The sequence below is a fragment of the Bufo bufo genome, chromosome 2, assembly GCF_905171765.1.
Source record: "Bufo bufo chromosome 2, aBufBuf1.1, whole genome shotgun sequence".
Lineage (NCBI taxonomy): Eukaryota > Metazoa > Chordata > Amphibia > Anura > Bufonidae > Bufo > Bufo bufo.
The window spans coordinates 757201612-757216446 of record NC_053390.1 but is presented as its reverse complement, the minus strand read 5'-3'; the positions used below and the strand labels follow the sequence as shown (position 1 = coordinate 757216446).

The following is a 14835-nucleotide window of genomic DNA, read 5'->3' as shown; positions in this document are numbered from 1 at the left end:
TGGCAGACTATTCCCGGCCAGAACAACCTGCGGGATCTGCTTTAACCTAGGCTTACACCTCGACTTTTTGGAGTGCTAAGGCCTCTTTCAGACTGGCGTTGCGGGAAAATGTGCGGGTGCGTTGCGGGAACACGCGCGATTTTCAGCACGAGTGCAAAACATTGTAATGCGTTTTGCACTTGCGTGAGAAAAATCGCACATGTTTGGTACCCAAATCCGAACTTCTTCACTGAAGTTCGGGCTTGGGATCGGGGTTGTGTAGATTGTATTATTTTCCCTTATAACATGGTTATAAGGGAAAATAATAGCATTCTGAATACAGAATGCATAGTAAAATAGTGCTGGAGGGGTTAATAAAAATTTAACTCAACTTAGTCCACTTTGATAGCGCTGCCGGCATCTCGTCTGTCTCCTTCTTTGCTGAACAGGACCTGTGGTGAGCATTCATTGCAGGAACAGGACCTGTGGTGACGTCACTCCGGTCATCACATGATCCATCACCATGGTAAAAGATCATGTGATGGACCATGTGATGACCGGAGTGACGTCACCACAGGTCCTGTTCAGCAAAGAAGGAGACAGACGAGAAGCCGGCAGCGCGATCAAGTGGACTAAGGTGAGTTAAATTATATATTTATTTTTTTTAACCCCTCCAGCGCTATTTTACTATGCATTCTGTATTCAGAATGCTATTATTTTCCCTTATAACCATGTTATAAGGGAAAATAATAATGATTGGGTCTCCATCCCGATCGTCTCCTAGCAACCGTGCGTGAAAATCGCACCGCATCCGCACTTGCTTGCGATTTTCACGCAACCCCATTCACTTCTATGGGGCCTGCGTTGTGTGAAAAACGCAGAATATAGAGAATGCTGTGATTTTCACGCAACGCACAAGAGATGCGTGAAAATCACCGCTCATGTGAACAGCCCCATAGAAATGAATGGGTCGGGATTCAGTGCGGGTGCAATGCGCTCAACTCGCGCATCGCATCCGCGCGGAATACTCGCCTGTGTGAAAGGGGCCTAAGAGATCGATTTTCACTTAAGATGCAGTAGAATAAATTGCCTGCAACTTACTGTCTTCCTTTGGAGAATGGCTGTAGCTACAAAAAGTCTGTGTGTCCTCAGCCTCACTATATAGCATACAGTACAAGATATGGAATTTGTATTTGGTCTGCTCAGCCCTGCCTTACCTTCTCATACCTTCACAAACGCTTTCTTCTGCGGACATTGTGTGTGTGTTGGAGAACACTGCAATGGGGCGATTTATTGAAGTTGGCACGTATCTGAGAAGGCCTCACTAGGACTGTGTTGTAGTTGTTTCATGTACTTGGAACATCTCCCTGAAACCTGTATAGTTATATTAGGATTATTCAGTGTAACAATCATCTGGGCTCCCAGAATTGTAAGCATTTTCATAGATAAGGGTACTTTCACACTTGCGGCATAGGATTCCGGCCATCAGGATGCAAACTGATGGCATTTGTCAGACGGATCCAGATGCGGATCCATCTGACAAATGCATTGAAATACCGGATCTGTCATCCGGAAAAACGGATCCGGTATTCATTTTTTGGGCATTTTTAAAGGTCTGCCATGCGCAGACCCGAAAGCCGGATCCGTTTTGCCGGAACATTTAATGCCGGCATCAATACATTTCAATGTAAATTAATGCCGGATCCGGCATCCCGGCAAGTGTTCAGTATTTGTGGCCGGAGAGAAAACTGCAGCATGCGTAAGAGGGACTGAACTGATGCATCCTGAACGGATTGCTCTCCATTCAGAATGCATTGGGATAAAACTGTGACAGAACTCAATACCGGAAAACAAAAACGCTAGTGTGAAAGTACCCTAAGCCATGTATCGATGTGTGACTTTGTTTACACTGGCCCCATGTCTTTTATTTTTACAGGATCCATTTCTGGCTCTGTCATGACCTGTTTTTCTTTTCCCCATTGACGGGCCACTCACGTTTGTTTCCCTTTTTACGGAGTAGCACAGTGCGTGGCTTCACAGACCCGAAAAGAGCTTGTTCATTCTAAGCAGGGCTAGAGGTTCAGCCCCAGCTGGGCTGGTGGACTCTGATCGGTGTGGTGGAACCTCTGTGTAGTCGTAGTCTGGGAATAGCCCCCTGTGTTGTTATGCTAATGTAAGGCTCATTTCACCCAAACTGGAACACAATAACCTTTCTTTTAGAATATGACCAGGGAAGTTTTCGAACTTTGTTTAAGGCTTGGAAAACTTTTTGCATGACTTTTACTGTTTGTGCCAGACAGAATAATTGTTTGTACTGTAGCCAATAACACGACTGATTGGTCCAGGGCTTTATTTCACAGCATGGACACACTGTTCCTCTTGTGGGCGTTGTGCTCTTGAAGGTCATTCCTGCGGCAGTAAGGTAGAAGGCTGTTTTCTGTGTGGAGACAAAGATCATAAACGCAGCAGCTGTCCGCGCCATAAATCGTGAGTTATGACATTTCATGGTGTGTGTCTTCACTGTATTGCCTCGCGCATCTTTAAAGTGTTATACATTGTATAGAGCATTGCGTGTATACAGTACATTGCATGTCTTTACAGTATCAAAGAACATATCGACCGATTTATCTCCCTGCGCCAGAAAAGTGGAGTTAAAAAGTCGCAAAAATTTACCCTGCCCTCGCCACTTTTCAGAAAGGGACGTGGCAAGGGCTGGAAGGGGTTGTGGCCAGACACCGCGACAAATTTATCTTCATTTATGCCAGTTTTCTGCCGCAAATGAAGCCAGATCTCTACGGCAGCTCAGAGCTGCCATAGATTTCTGTCTAGGTGTAATGTGTGTGTTCACTGTCTTGTATATTGTATAGCGTGTTCTGATAAAAAAAAAATCATCTTTTTTTTAGAAAGCAAAATCAGAGCAAACGAAGTCTAAAAATAAGTGTAAAGAAGTCTTCACGGATTCCAGCTCTTTGGAAGAAGAAAAATAAACAGAAGAAGAAGCCGTCATCCTGAGTGCACGTCACAATAAGGATGCTTTCACACTGCTTTGCAGGGTCCATTTGCCCTATCCATAGGCCCCCATTGAGGGCCAAATGAGTGTCCCTTTGTGACAACTGTTTGGGTTATACATCTGGAAATCCTCCTGACATATACCTCTTATGGACACTGCAAGACACCATGTGAAATCAGCCCAACTTGTAGTGCATGACGTCAAAGTTACTGTCTGCACTTGTTTAGTACATTCTTGTTCCTTTGTGTTTCATTGTCCTTTCTTCTATTTCGAAAGATCTTTGTAATTATTAAACTGACCCAACTCCTGGGTTTTACTAAACCACTTATTCCGTCATTTCATACATGAAATATTTGTCTGTCTACACTAGTTCTACCCAACAGTTCAATTAGGTATTCTACATATGTATACTATCACATTTAATCTTTTTCCATTAATCCCTACATTGCATCATGATTGCGCAGTTAAAATACCCATACACATGTATGTATTGTGTAAGCGTTTGCTTCTAAATTCACACAATCTAAAATGCACTCTAACCTTTACAGGTGAACTTAAAGGGAACCTGTCATCAATTTTATGCTGCCCATACTAATGGCAGCATAAAGTAGAGACAGGTGAGTTGATTTCTGTCATTTATAAGTTAAAATTAAGTGGTTGCCGAGAACCAAAATCACAATTATTCCAGACTGGGCCTGGAAAAGAGTCATGGTCACCTGAGAAGAGTCATAGTTATTCATGAATTCCTGCCCACCTGCTGATGACTGACAGTCTTCTACTTAGTTTTCTCCCTTTCTCTCTAGGAGAGAACTGCCAATCATCAGCAGGTGGGCGGGAGAGCAGGAGATTATGAATAACCATGACTCTTCTCTGGTAGATTTGACTCTTTTCCAGGCTCGGGCTGCCATGATTATGATGCTGGTTCTCAGCAACCACTTACTTTTAGCTCCTGAGTGACACACCGCTGAAATCAGCATTTCTCATCTGTCTCATTGGGGGACACAGGCATTGACCATGGGTATAGCTGTTGCCGCTAGGAGGCGGACGCTAAGCACACAAAGTGTAAGCTCCTCCCTCTTCATATATTTCTTCCTGCAGGGACCAAGCTAATCAGTTGTTTTAGCTTAGTGTCTGTAGGAGGAAGACCTTCCTGCTTTGCAGGTCTGCTGATTTACTAATTTTGTCTCTCTCTTTTTTTCTAGCGGGAAGCTTCAGGCAGTCCGGGTAAAAACTGCCTGCACTCCCACCCAGGAGACGGGAGACCAGGGGGTCACCCGAAACCCCCTGCTCATTCTCGCTCTCTAGAAGAAAAGGAGGACCAGAGGTCCCTGTAAAAACCTCTGTCTCCCGTCAGCAAGCGCATCACCACGGCAGCCCCAGTGAAAGTCCCCTTTTGTTTCCGGTGTAGCGTCCCTCACCAAGGGGCCGCACATCAAAGGCGGTGATCCGGCTGGAGCCAGGGGGGAAGAAGACTTCGGACAGGTGAGTAGGAGACTGCCCACAGTGCCCCCTCCAGTACCTTCTCCTCCCCCCATGTGATGGTCCCCATGTGGTCGCCCTAGGTAATATGGACGGTAATGGGAGCCCGGTAATGTTTAAATGGTACCTGGTGCAGGGCTCAAGGGACTGCTCCTGCTGTGTGGCCGCACGCACGGCGCTTCCTTGGTCCGGCGGCTTCCACAGGGCCTCCGGGGCCATTGGTAATTGAGTCCCTGGTTGCACCTGGGGGTGTCCATTTCCACGACGGCGGCCTCCTGAACGTGCCGGGGAGAGGAGAGGGGTGGAGTTTCCTCCTGAGCGCCACTTCCTGGTAGGCACGTCTGCTGGGCAGCCGGGACCATTATTAATTGAGGTCCCGGCTTCTGTGCGGCCTACTCCTGCAGGGCCCCCAAACATTCCCCCCCCCCCCCCCCCCCCCCGGGATTATTTTTCCATGGCCAGCATCTGGGTTCAGTCGGGGATGCCGACATGTGTACCGGCGAGCGCGGCAGAGCCCACTTCCGATATTTAAAGCACCTGGCGGGACTCTGATGGTGTTGGCTGCTTGGAGGGACTCGGGCTGGGTAAGTTTTATTTGTCCCTTCTTGCAGGGCCTAACCTTCCCATTTTCCTAATTGGGGTGACAGGGGTGTCATTATGTCTGAACCCAGGTCCCGAAGTAGGCAGTCCCGTTGGTGCGTCATTTTGCCTGTGCATAATGTCACGCAAAATTTCCATTCCCTCAGTTAGACTCCATCTGCTTTGCGTGTGCTGCACTGCCATTAAGTGGCTCGGCTCCAAACCCATTGCTTCCCGCTGCCCAACCTACGGAAGAACCGGAATGGGCGCGTTCCCTGTCTAGGGTGTTATAGGATGTCTCCAATACCAACAAAGCTATTGTGTATATATTGGGGCGTTTGTCGGCAGAAGACGGGAGACCAGGGGGTCACATAAACCCCTTGCTTGTTCCCGCTCTACGGAAGAAAAGGAGGACCAGAGCTTCCCGTAAAAACCTCTGTCTCCCGCCGGCAATCGCATCACCACGCCCGCCCCAGCGAAACCGCTCTGTTCCGGTGTAGCGTCCCTCACCAAAGGGCCGCACAACGAAGGTGGTGATCCGGCTGGAGCCAGGAGGGCAGAAGACTTCGAAGCAGTCCTCTGACCGGTCCGACTTTGGGGATCATGGGGCACGTGCCCATCGCGACCATCCGACAAAACGGGCCAGAACATCTTCCTCCAAAGGGTGTCTGTGTCTCCCGTTTCCTCGGCCTCTCCTCCTCCTTTTAGAGAGTCTCACTCCGACGTGTCCTCAGCTGAAGAGGTATGTTCTCAGGAGAGAGGGTCAGATGAGGATGTTGTCTTATCGGAGGGTCAGTCGCCCAAACTATCCTCTATGGTGGACAATTCAATTACGGCAGTTATTGAGACGTTGCAGGTTGAGGATCCAGCTCCGTCATCTGCCAGCGCAGGTGTTTCCTTTAGGAAGTCCCGTCATTCGCACAAGTGTTTCCCCAGCCACCAGGAGTTTTATTCCTCTCTCTCCAAGGAGTGGAATTTACCTGATAAACATTTCATGTTGCCAAAACGCTTGAACATCCTTTTCCAGAGTATTTGACTAAGAAATGGTCGGCTTCACCTATAGTGGACCCACCAGTTTCCCGCTTGGTTAAACATACTACCTTGCCAATGGTGGATGGGGCTTCTTTTTCTGATATCAAAGATAAGAAGCTGAAAGCGTTTGCAAAATCTGCCTTTGAAGCAGTGGGCACAGCGCTGCAGCCGGTGTTTGCCTCTACATGGGTGAGCAAAGCTATGGGAGAGTGGGCAAGTAATTTACATCAGGGTCTCGACTCGGGAGTCCCCTTGGGGGAACTTGCAGATGTGGCCCTGCAGCTCTCACATGCCAGTGCATATATTTGTGAAGCATCTTTGGATGCGGCCAGGTTTATGGCTCGCTCGTCAGCCCAGTTGGTGGCTATTCGCCGTACCCTATGGCTCTCCTGCTGGGTGGCAGATAATGCTTTAAAGCGGACCCTGACGGCCCTCCACTTTACCGGCAGCAGACTTTTTGGTAAGCACCTGGATGAGATTATTTCGGACGCTACAGGTGGGCGGCCTAATAAGGCAAAAAAGCGGAAGCTTTTTTCCCCGTCCCTTTCAGAGTTTTTCCGGCCCCAAGGGAGCGTCCAATAAGTTGGTCGCAGGCCAGAAGCGCAAGCCTTCCTTCAAAACACGGCCTTCCTGGCATTCCCGTCAACAGGGCTCCAAGTCCTTTAACCCTAAGAGCTCCGCTGCATGACGGGTGGCTCCCGGCGCCCTCCATTCGGGTGGGCGGCCGGCTTTATGTGTTTCGGCATGTTTGGCTGGCTCACGTCTCAGATGCGTGGGTGAGGGAGGTAATTGCAGAGGGCTACAAGCTGGATTTCAAATCCTCCCCTCCATCCTGTTTTTTTCGGTCGTTTCCAGCGGCCGCAGCCGCAGATTCTTTTTTTCTGGAAATTCACACGCTGCTGCAGCAAGGTGTTATTGTTCCGATTCCTCCGCAAGACCGTTTTCAGGGGTTTTACTCCAATCTCTTTGTGGTTCCCAAAAAAGAGGGGACGGTCCGTCCCGTTCTAGACTTCAAGGCGCTCAACTGTTTCCTTCGCGTCCGCAGATTCTGGATGGAGTCACTGAGGTCGGTCATTGTGTCCATGGAACAGAAGGAGTACCTGTCCTCGATAGACATCAAGGAAGCTTATCTTCACGTGCCCATATGCGTCAGTCATCAGAGGTTTCTCCGGTTCGCAGTGGGTCCATTTTACTACCAGTTTGTGACCCTCCGATTCGGCCTGGCCACGGCTCCCAGGGTCTACGAAGGTTCTGGCGGCAGTCATGCCAGGGGGATCATGGCTATCCCTTACTTAGACGACATCCTGGTGAAGGGTCCGTCGTTCCAAGGGAAGGCAGACAGCCTGAGCATAGTCCTGGACACCCTGGAGCACTTCGGATGGATCGTGAACAGACAGAAGTCTTGTCTTTATTTATCACAGTGATTGAATTATCTGGGCATGGTACTGGACACTTGTCAGGCTAAGGTGTTCTTGCCTCCGGAAAAACTATCCGCTCTCCATCTTTAGATTCGCTCATTGTTGCAGCCAGCTCCGGTTCCCATTCGTCGCTGCATGCGGGCTCTGGGGCACATGGTTTCTTCCTTCGAAGCAGTTTCCTATGCTCAGTTCCATAACAGAGCGCTTCAGCGAGACATTCTGTCCAGCTGGGATCGCTCCCCGGATCGGTAAGGGTCTCCTTTCCCCAGTGCGCCGGACCCTCAGATGGTGGATGACCTCTCTTCATTTCTCCCTCTCCGTTGGAGGGTGTTAACAACGGATGCAAGCCTCAGGGGTTGGGGGGGAAGTGTTGGAAAATCTCTCAGTCCAGGGGGTATGGTCACGCGAGGAGGGCTCCCTTCCAATCTATGTTTTGGAGTTGAGGGCGATTCAGCTGTCTGCAACACTGGGCCGACCATCTCAGGGGTTGTCCAGTGCGGGTGGTGCAGTCTGACAACTCCATGGCGGTGGCATACATCAATCACCAGGGCGGCACCCGGAGCCCGACAGTCATGGAGAAGACGGCGCTGATTTTCAGCTGGGTGGAGAAACAGGTTCTGGCACTATAGGCAGTTCACATTCCAGGCGTAGACAACTGGATCGTGGACTTTCTCAGCCGGGAGCGTCTCGATCCCGGCGAGTGGGCTCTTCACCCGCAGGTCTTTTGGGACATCTGCAAGAGGTGGGGTCAGCTGGATGTGAATCTCATGGTTCAACAACAAGGTCGAGGACTTTGTTGCACGGTCCAGGGACCCCAGGGCCCTGGCATACAATGCACTGGTGATCCCGTGGAGTCGGTTCACGTTTCCTTACGTGTTCCCGCCTCTTCCGCTCATTCTGCGGCTTCTCAGGAAGATCCAGTCCGAAGGACTGCCCGTAATTTTCATGGCCCCAGATTGGCCGCGTAGGGTGTGGCACGCATCCCTAGTCTCACTTCTCGCCGACAAACCTTGGCGTGTTCCTCTTTGGAAGGACTTGCTGTCGCAGGGGCCGATCCTCCACCCGAATTTCGGGTCGCTACATTTAACAGCGTGGCTGTTGAAGCCGCCCTACTGAAGGCTCTGGGGTTTTCAGATGCAGTGGTCCAGACTATATGATTCGTGCCAGGAAGCCGTCGTCTTCCAGAATCTACCACCGGACTTGGAAGTCCTACTTTAGTTGGTGCTAGTGGAGACAGCTCTCTCCTGTTCGTTTTTCTTTGCCGCGACTTTTGGCTTTCCTGCAGTCGGGCATAGACTTGGGCTGGCTCTCGGCTCTCTCAAAGGGCAAGTGTCGGCTCTCTCCATTCTTTTTTAGAGAAATTTTGCTTTGCTTTCGGAGGTTCAGACTTTTCTGCAGGGGTTGGCTCATGCTGCACCCCCTTTCCGTCCTTCATTGGATCCTTGGGATCTTAATCTAGTGCTCAACGCTCTCCAATCTTCCCCGTTTGAGCCTTTTGCAGCAGGTGTCGCTGCGCTTCCTGTCTTATAAGGTGTTTTTTTTTGTTGCAATTACTTCTATCCATAGAGTGTCGGAACTCGCGGCTCTGTCATGTCGGTCGCCCTTCCTGATTCTCCATCAGGATAAGGTGGTCCTTTTAGCTCTGTGCAGTCCTTCTTGCCAAAGGTGGTGTCGACATTCCATCTAAATGAAATTATTCTTCCGTCATTTTCTCCGGACCTGTATCATCCTCGAGAACAGTCGCTCCATACTCTGGATCTGATGCGTGCAGTGCGTATCTATCTGTCCCAGATGGCATCTTTCAGGCGGACGGATGCCCTGTTCGTGATTCCAGAGGGGCCGAGACTAGAGCTGGCAGCGTCAAAGACTTCCATTTCCCGGTGGATTCGTTTGGCTATTGTGAAAGCGTAACGCATTAAGGACCGGGTCCCGCCCTTCCGGGTAACTGCTCATTCGGCTCGGGCAGTGGGGGCCTCTTGGGCAGTGCATCACGGGGCTTCGGCCCTTCAGGTGTGCAAGGCGGAACCTGGTCCTCTTTGCATACTTTTCCTAAGTTTTACAGAGTGCACACCTTTGCATCTTCTGATGCTTCTTTGGGGCGTAGAGTTTGCAAACAGCAGTTGTCTGATTGGCAGGGGGGTTGTAGTTAAGCCCACCCTCAGGGACTGCTCTGGACCGTCCCATGGTCAATGCCTGTGTCCCCCAATGAAACGGATGAGAAAACTAGATTTTTGTACTTACCGTAAAATCTGTTTCACTCGTGTTCATTGGGGGGCACAGCTCCCACCCATTTTTTTGTTTATGGGCCTTTTCGAGCCTGTGTGGTTTGTACATAATGTGATTTTCTTGTCTGGCTTCTCCTACTGCTTTTGCACTAAACTGATTAGCTTGGTCCCTGCAGGATGGAATATAGCTGAAGAGGGAGGAGCTTACACTTTGTGTGCTTAGTGTCCGCCTCCTAGCGGCAACAGCTATACCCATGGTCAATGCCTGTGTCCCCCAATGAACGGAAGAGAAATAGATTTTGACGGTGAGTACAAAAATCTAGTTTTCTGCTACTATTTTATGCTGACCTCCGTGAGGTCAGCATAAAGTTGATGACAGGTTCCCTTTAATGCAAGAAAATTTAGACTAAAACCTTCAGGATCACAGGTGCATATCCATGAGGCAAACATAATTACAAAAAACTAAATGGCTGCACACCATTATATATACAAACAATAGAGCTAGAAAATGGGGGTCATTCTAGATAAAAGTGGTACAATACCGACTATAAATGAGTATACATGAATAATGGAAGCTCTTAGCGCACATACGTGTCGGGCCCATCTACCAGGCGTCAAGGTGGCTTCCGCAGATGGGTCCCTATTACTAAAGAAACTGCCTCACTTTAGACTTACTTAAGCCTACAATATTCAGGGCAGTGTAGAAACCAGCTACAAACATATTCTGCTCAGAAGTCTCAGGTAGATGGGCGTGTCCAGTCTAAAAGGGGTGCCACCCCCAACATGTTGCAAGAAAATTTAGACTAAAACCTTCAGGATCACAGGTGCATATCCATGAGGCAAACATAATTACAAAAAACAAAATGGCTGCACACCATTATATATACAAACAATAGAGCTAGGAAATGGGGGTCATTCTAGATAAAAGTGGTACAATACTGACTATAAATGAGTATACATGAATAGTCGGTATGGTACCACTTTTATCTAGAATGACCCCCATTTCCTAGCTCTATTGTTTGTATATATAATGGTGTGCAGCCATTTTGTTTTTTGTAATTATGTTTGCCTCATGGATATGCACCTGTGATCCTGAAGGTTTTAGTCTAAATTTTCTTGCAACATGTTGGGGGTGGCACCCCTTTTAGACTGGACACGCCCATCTACCTGGGACTTCTGAGCAGAATATGTTTGTAGCTGGTTCCTACACTGCCCTGAATATTGTAGGCTTAAGTAAGTCCAAAGTGAGGCAGTTTCTTTAGTGATAGGGACCCATCTGCGGAAGCCACCTTGACGCCTGGTAGATGGGCCCGACACGTATGTGCGCTAAGAGCTTCCATTATTCATGTATACTCATTTATAGTCGGTATTGTACCACTTTTATCTAGAATGACCCCCAGGTTCCCTTTAATGTGACCTTCTCTAAACTTTTGAATGCACTTGTCCAACTGTTCAATGTTTCAGCACTTTTTACACAACTTGCTGTTCTCGAACAAGGAGCTTAACAGCAAAATTCACAACAGGGGTTTGATCCATGAATCGCCCAATAAATTTCCTGGTTCAATTAGAATTGGTATTTAACCCTTTCAGGACCAAGCCATTTTTCACATTTCTGCCCAGGCCATTTTTAGCAAATCTGACTTTGTGGTAATAACTTTAAAACGCTTTTACTTATCCAGGCCATTCTGAGATTGTTTTCTGGTCACATATTGTACTTCATGACAGTGGTAAAACTTAGTCAAAATATTTAATTTTCATTCATAAAAAAAAAACTAATTTACCCAAAATTTTGGCAAATTTCAATTTCTCTTTTATAATAGATAATAATAACTCCAAAAATAGTTATTACTTTACATTCCCCATATGTGTCACGGTAGGTAAGATAAGGGAAGGAAACCGGAAACGGCAAAGCAAACAAAACTACTGACTAGGCCCCAAAAGCTAGGGAACAAAGGGGTCAACTCCTAGCAATCCCTAAAAGACTTTCCCTACGCTGTTATGCCCATGTGCATATCTCAATGGTAGATATGCACATGCCCACGTACCTAAAGCTGTAACACACTGGACCAAACCCTCAGCAGTAGGGAAAAAGGATAGAGACTACCAGCTTCCTTCAACCACCGAAGGAGCTAGCGTCACTCTAGGGGCCTAGTAAAAACAGACACAAAAGGGAAAAGGACTTTTCTATAGATGAGTTGGAGCAGACGATCCACCAAAACTTCCAGCGCTCAACAAGGAAGAACTATAACCCGCAAAGGCTATAGGGAGAGGGAGGAATAAAAAGCCTCCCCAATGACCAAACGAACCACACCTGATAGGAGGTGGGATTCTGTTCAAACCCAAAACAAACTGTGAGATCGAGCCATGTGCAGCAACTCTGACAGATCGTCTCAGAACACCCACAGGGCAGGGCGTGACAGTACCCCCCCCCCCCCCTCTCTACGGGTGACCTCCAGACACCCAGGCCCAACTGTTGAGAATTCTAGAGATCTGAAACTCCAGATTACCATCAACCAAAACAAGAAGAGGAGGCAAAGGAGATGGTTCCGCAGGTTCCACATATTTCTTCAGCAAGGACCTGTGAAACACATTATAGATCTTCCAGGTCTGCGGAAGTTCCAGACGAAACGCCACCGGATTGACAATGGCTGAGATTTTGTAAGGGCCAATAAATCTTGGACCCAATTTCCAAGAGGGTACCTTCAGCTTAATGTTTTTAGTGGACAACCACACCAAATCACCCACACACAGGTCCAGACCAGTGATACGTCTCTTGTCAGCCATCCGTTTATATCTTTCACCCATTTTTTTCAAATTAACTTGAATCTTCCGCCAGATAGATGACAAAGAGGAAGATAATCTCTCCTCTTCCGGTATCCCAGAAGATTCGGTTTCAAAACTAGTACCAAACTGAGGGTGAAAACCATATGCGCCAAAAAATGGTCACTTATCAGACAAGAACTAGGACCATTCATCCAGCGGCAAAACACCTCAAATAAGTCTCCAGGTTTTGGTTAGTGCGCTCAGTTTGACCATTCGACTGAGGATGGAAAGCCAAAGAGAAAGACAACTGAATACCCAGACGAGAACAAAACGCCCTCCAAAACCTGGAAATAAATTGCGTCCCCCTATCAGACACCACATCAGAGGGAATGCCATGTAATTTCCCAATGTTATCAATAAAAACCTGAGCGAGAGTTTTCGCCTTGGGCAAACCGGATAATGGTACAAAGTGAGCCATCTTGCTGAAGCGGTCCACTACCACCAAAATCACAGATTTCCCACAGGAACTCGACAAATCAGTAATGAAGTCCATGGACAAATGCGTCCAAGGACGAGGTGGGATGGACAAAGGAAGAAGAGATCCTGATGGCTGTGCACAGGTCTCACAAGCTGCTACATAACTCTCAACACTTTTATGCAACTCAGGCCACCAGAATCTCCAGGAAATAAGTTCTACAGTGGATCTACTTCCAGGATGTCCCGCAAGGACAGTATCATGATGTTCCTTGAACACTTTGTATCGCAGTTCAGAAGGAACAAACAACTTCCCTGGAGGACAAGAATCGGGAGCCTCCTCTTGAGCCCCCAACACTTCCATCTCCAGCTCGGGGTAAAGAGCGGAAACCACCACCCCATCAGCCAAAATCGGAGCGGGGTCCTCCGAATCTCCCCCCCCCCCCCCCCCCCCGAAAGCTACGTGACAACGCAATCGCTCTGACGTTTTTAATCCCAGGGTGATAGGTGACCACAAAATTGAACCTGGTAAAAAACAATGACCATCTAGCCTGCCTAGGATTTAAACGCTTTGCAGATTGCAGGTAGGCCAGATTCTTATGGTCAGTAAATACCGTAATCGGATGGGTAGCCCCTTCTAGCCAATAGCACCACTCTTCAAAGGCCAATTTGATGGCCAACAACTCTCTATTCCCAACATCAGAATTTCGGCGGCCGAGAGTTTCTTGGAGAAAAAGGCACACGGGCGCCATTTGCTAGGAGAGGGACCCTGCCACAAGACTGCTCCGACTCCCACTTCTGACGCGTCAACCTCCACAAGGAAGGGTTGAGACACATCAGGTTGCATCAGAATGGGCGCAGAAGCAAAACATTTCTTAATAGCAGAAAAAGCCTGTAATGCCTCATCCGACCAGACAGAGAAGTCGGCGCCCTTCCTAGTCATATCTGTCAAAGGTTTGACGATGGTGGAATAATTCAGGATGAACTTTCTGTAGTAATTAGTAAATCCTAAAAACCGCATCAGGGCTTTCTGATTCTCCGGCCGATCCCATTCCAGTACCGCACGGACCTTTTCGGGATCCATATGAAAACCGAAGGCAGAAAGCAAGTACCCCAAAAACGGCAGCTCCTGAACAGGAAACACACATTTTTCCAATTTAGCATACAATTTATTCTCCCGAAGGATCAATAACACTTGTCTCAAATGTTCCTGATGAGTCTTCATATCGGGAGAGTAAATTAGTATGTCATCGAGGTAAAGAACCACGAACCTCCCCACCAAATGATGAAAAATGTCATTGATAAAGCGCTGAAAGACTGCTGGAGCATTAGTTAAACCAAAGGGCATGACTATAGAAACATAGAAACATAGAATGTGTCGGCAGATAAGAACCATTTGGCCCATCTAGTCTGCCCAATATACTGAATACTATGGATAGCCCCCGGCCCTATCTTATATGAAGGATGGCCTTATGCCTATCCCATGCATGCTTAAACCCCTTCACTGTATTTGCAGCTACCACTTCTGCAGGAAGGCTATTCCATGCATCCACTACTCTCTCAGTAAAGTAATACTTCCTTATATTACTTTTAAACCTTTGCCCCTCTAATTTAAAACTGTGTCCTCTTGTGGTAGTTTTTCTTCTTTTAAATATGCTCTCTTCCTTTACCGAGTTGATTCCCTTTATGTATTTAAAAGTTTCTATCATATCCCCTCTGTCTCTTCTTTCTTCCAATCTATACATATTAAGGTCCTTTAACCTTTCCTGGTAAGTTTTATCCTGCAATCCATGTACTAGTTTAGTAGCTCTTCTCTGAACTCTCTCTAGAGTATCTATATCCTTCTGGAGATATGGCCTCCAGTACTGCGCACAAT

General features: G+C 47.8%; 1 protein-coding gene across 2 annotated transcripts in view; it reads left to right on the top strand.

Moving 5' to 3' along the window:
- The window catches only part of ZCCHC4 (zinc finger CCHC-type containing 4), a 45425-nt gene extending 42121 nt beyond the window's left edge, over nt 1-3304 (top strand). For both annotated transcript variants that reach the window (XM_040419019.1, XM_040419018.1), the window contains exons 12-13: nt 2340-2466; nt 2883-3304. In XM_040419019.1, the coding sequence (XP_040274953.1) occupies nt 2340-2466; nt 2883-2991 (236 nt within the window). In that variant the 3' untranslated portion in view covers nt 2992-3304. The remainder of the gene's footprint in view (nt 1-2339; nt 2467-2882) is intronic.
- The last annotated feature ends 11531 nt before the right edge of the window (nt 3305-14835 follow it).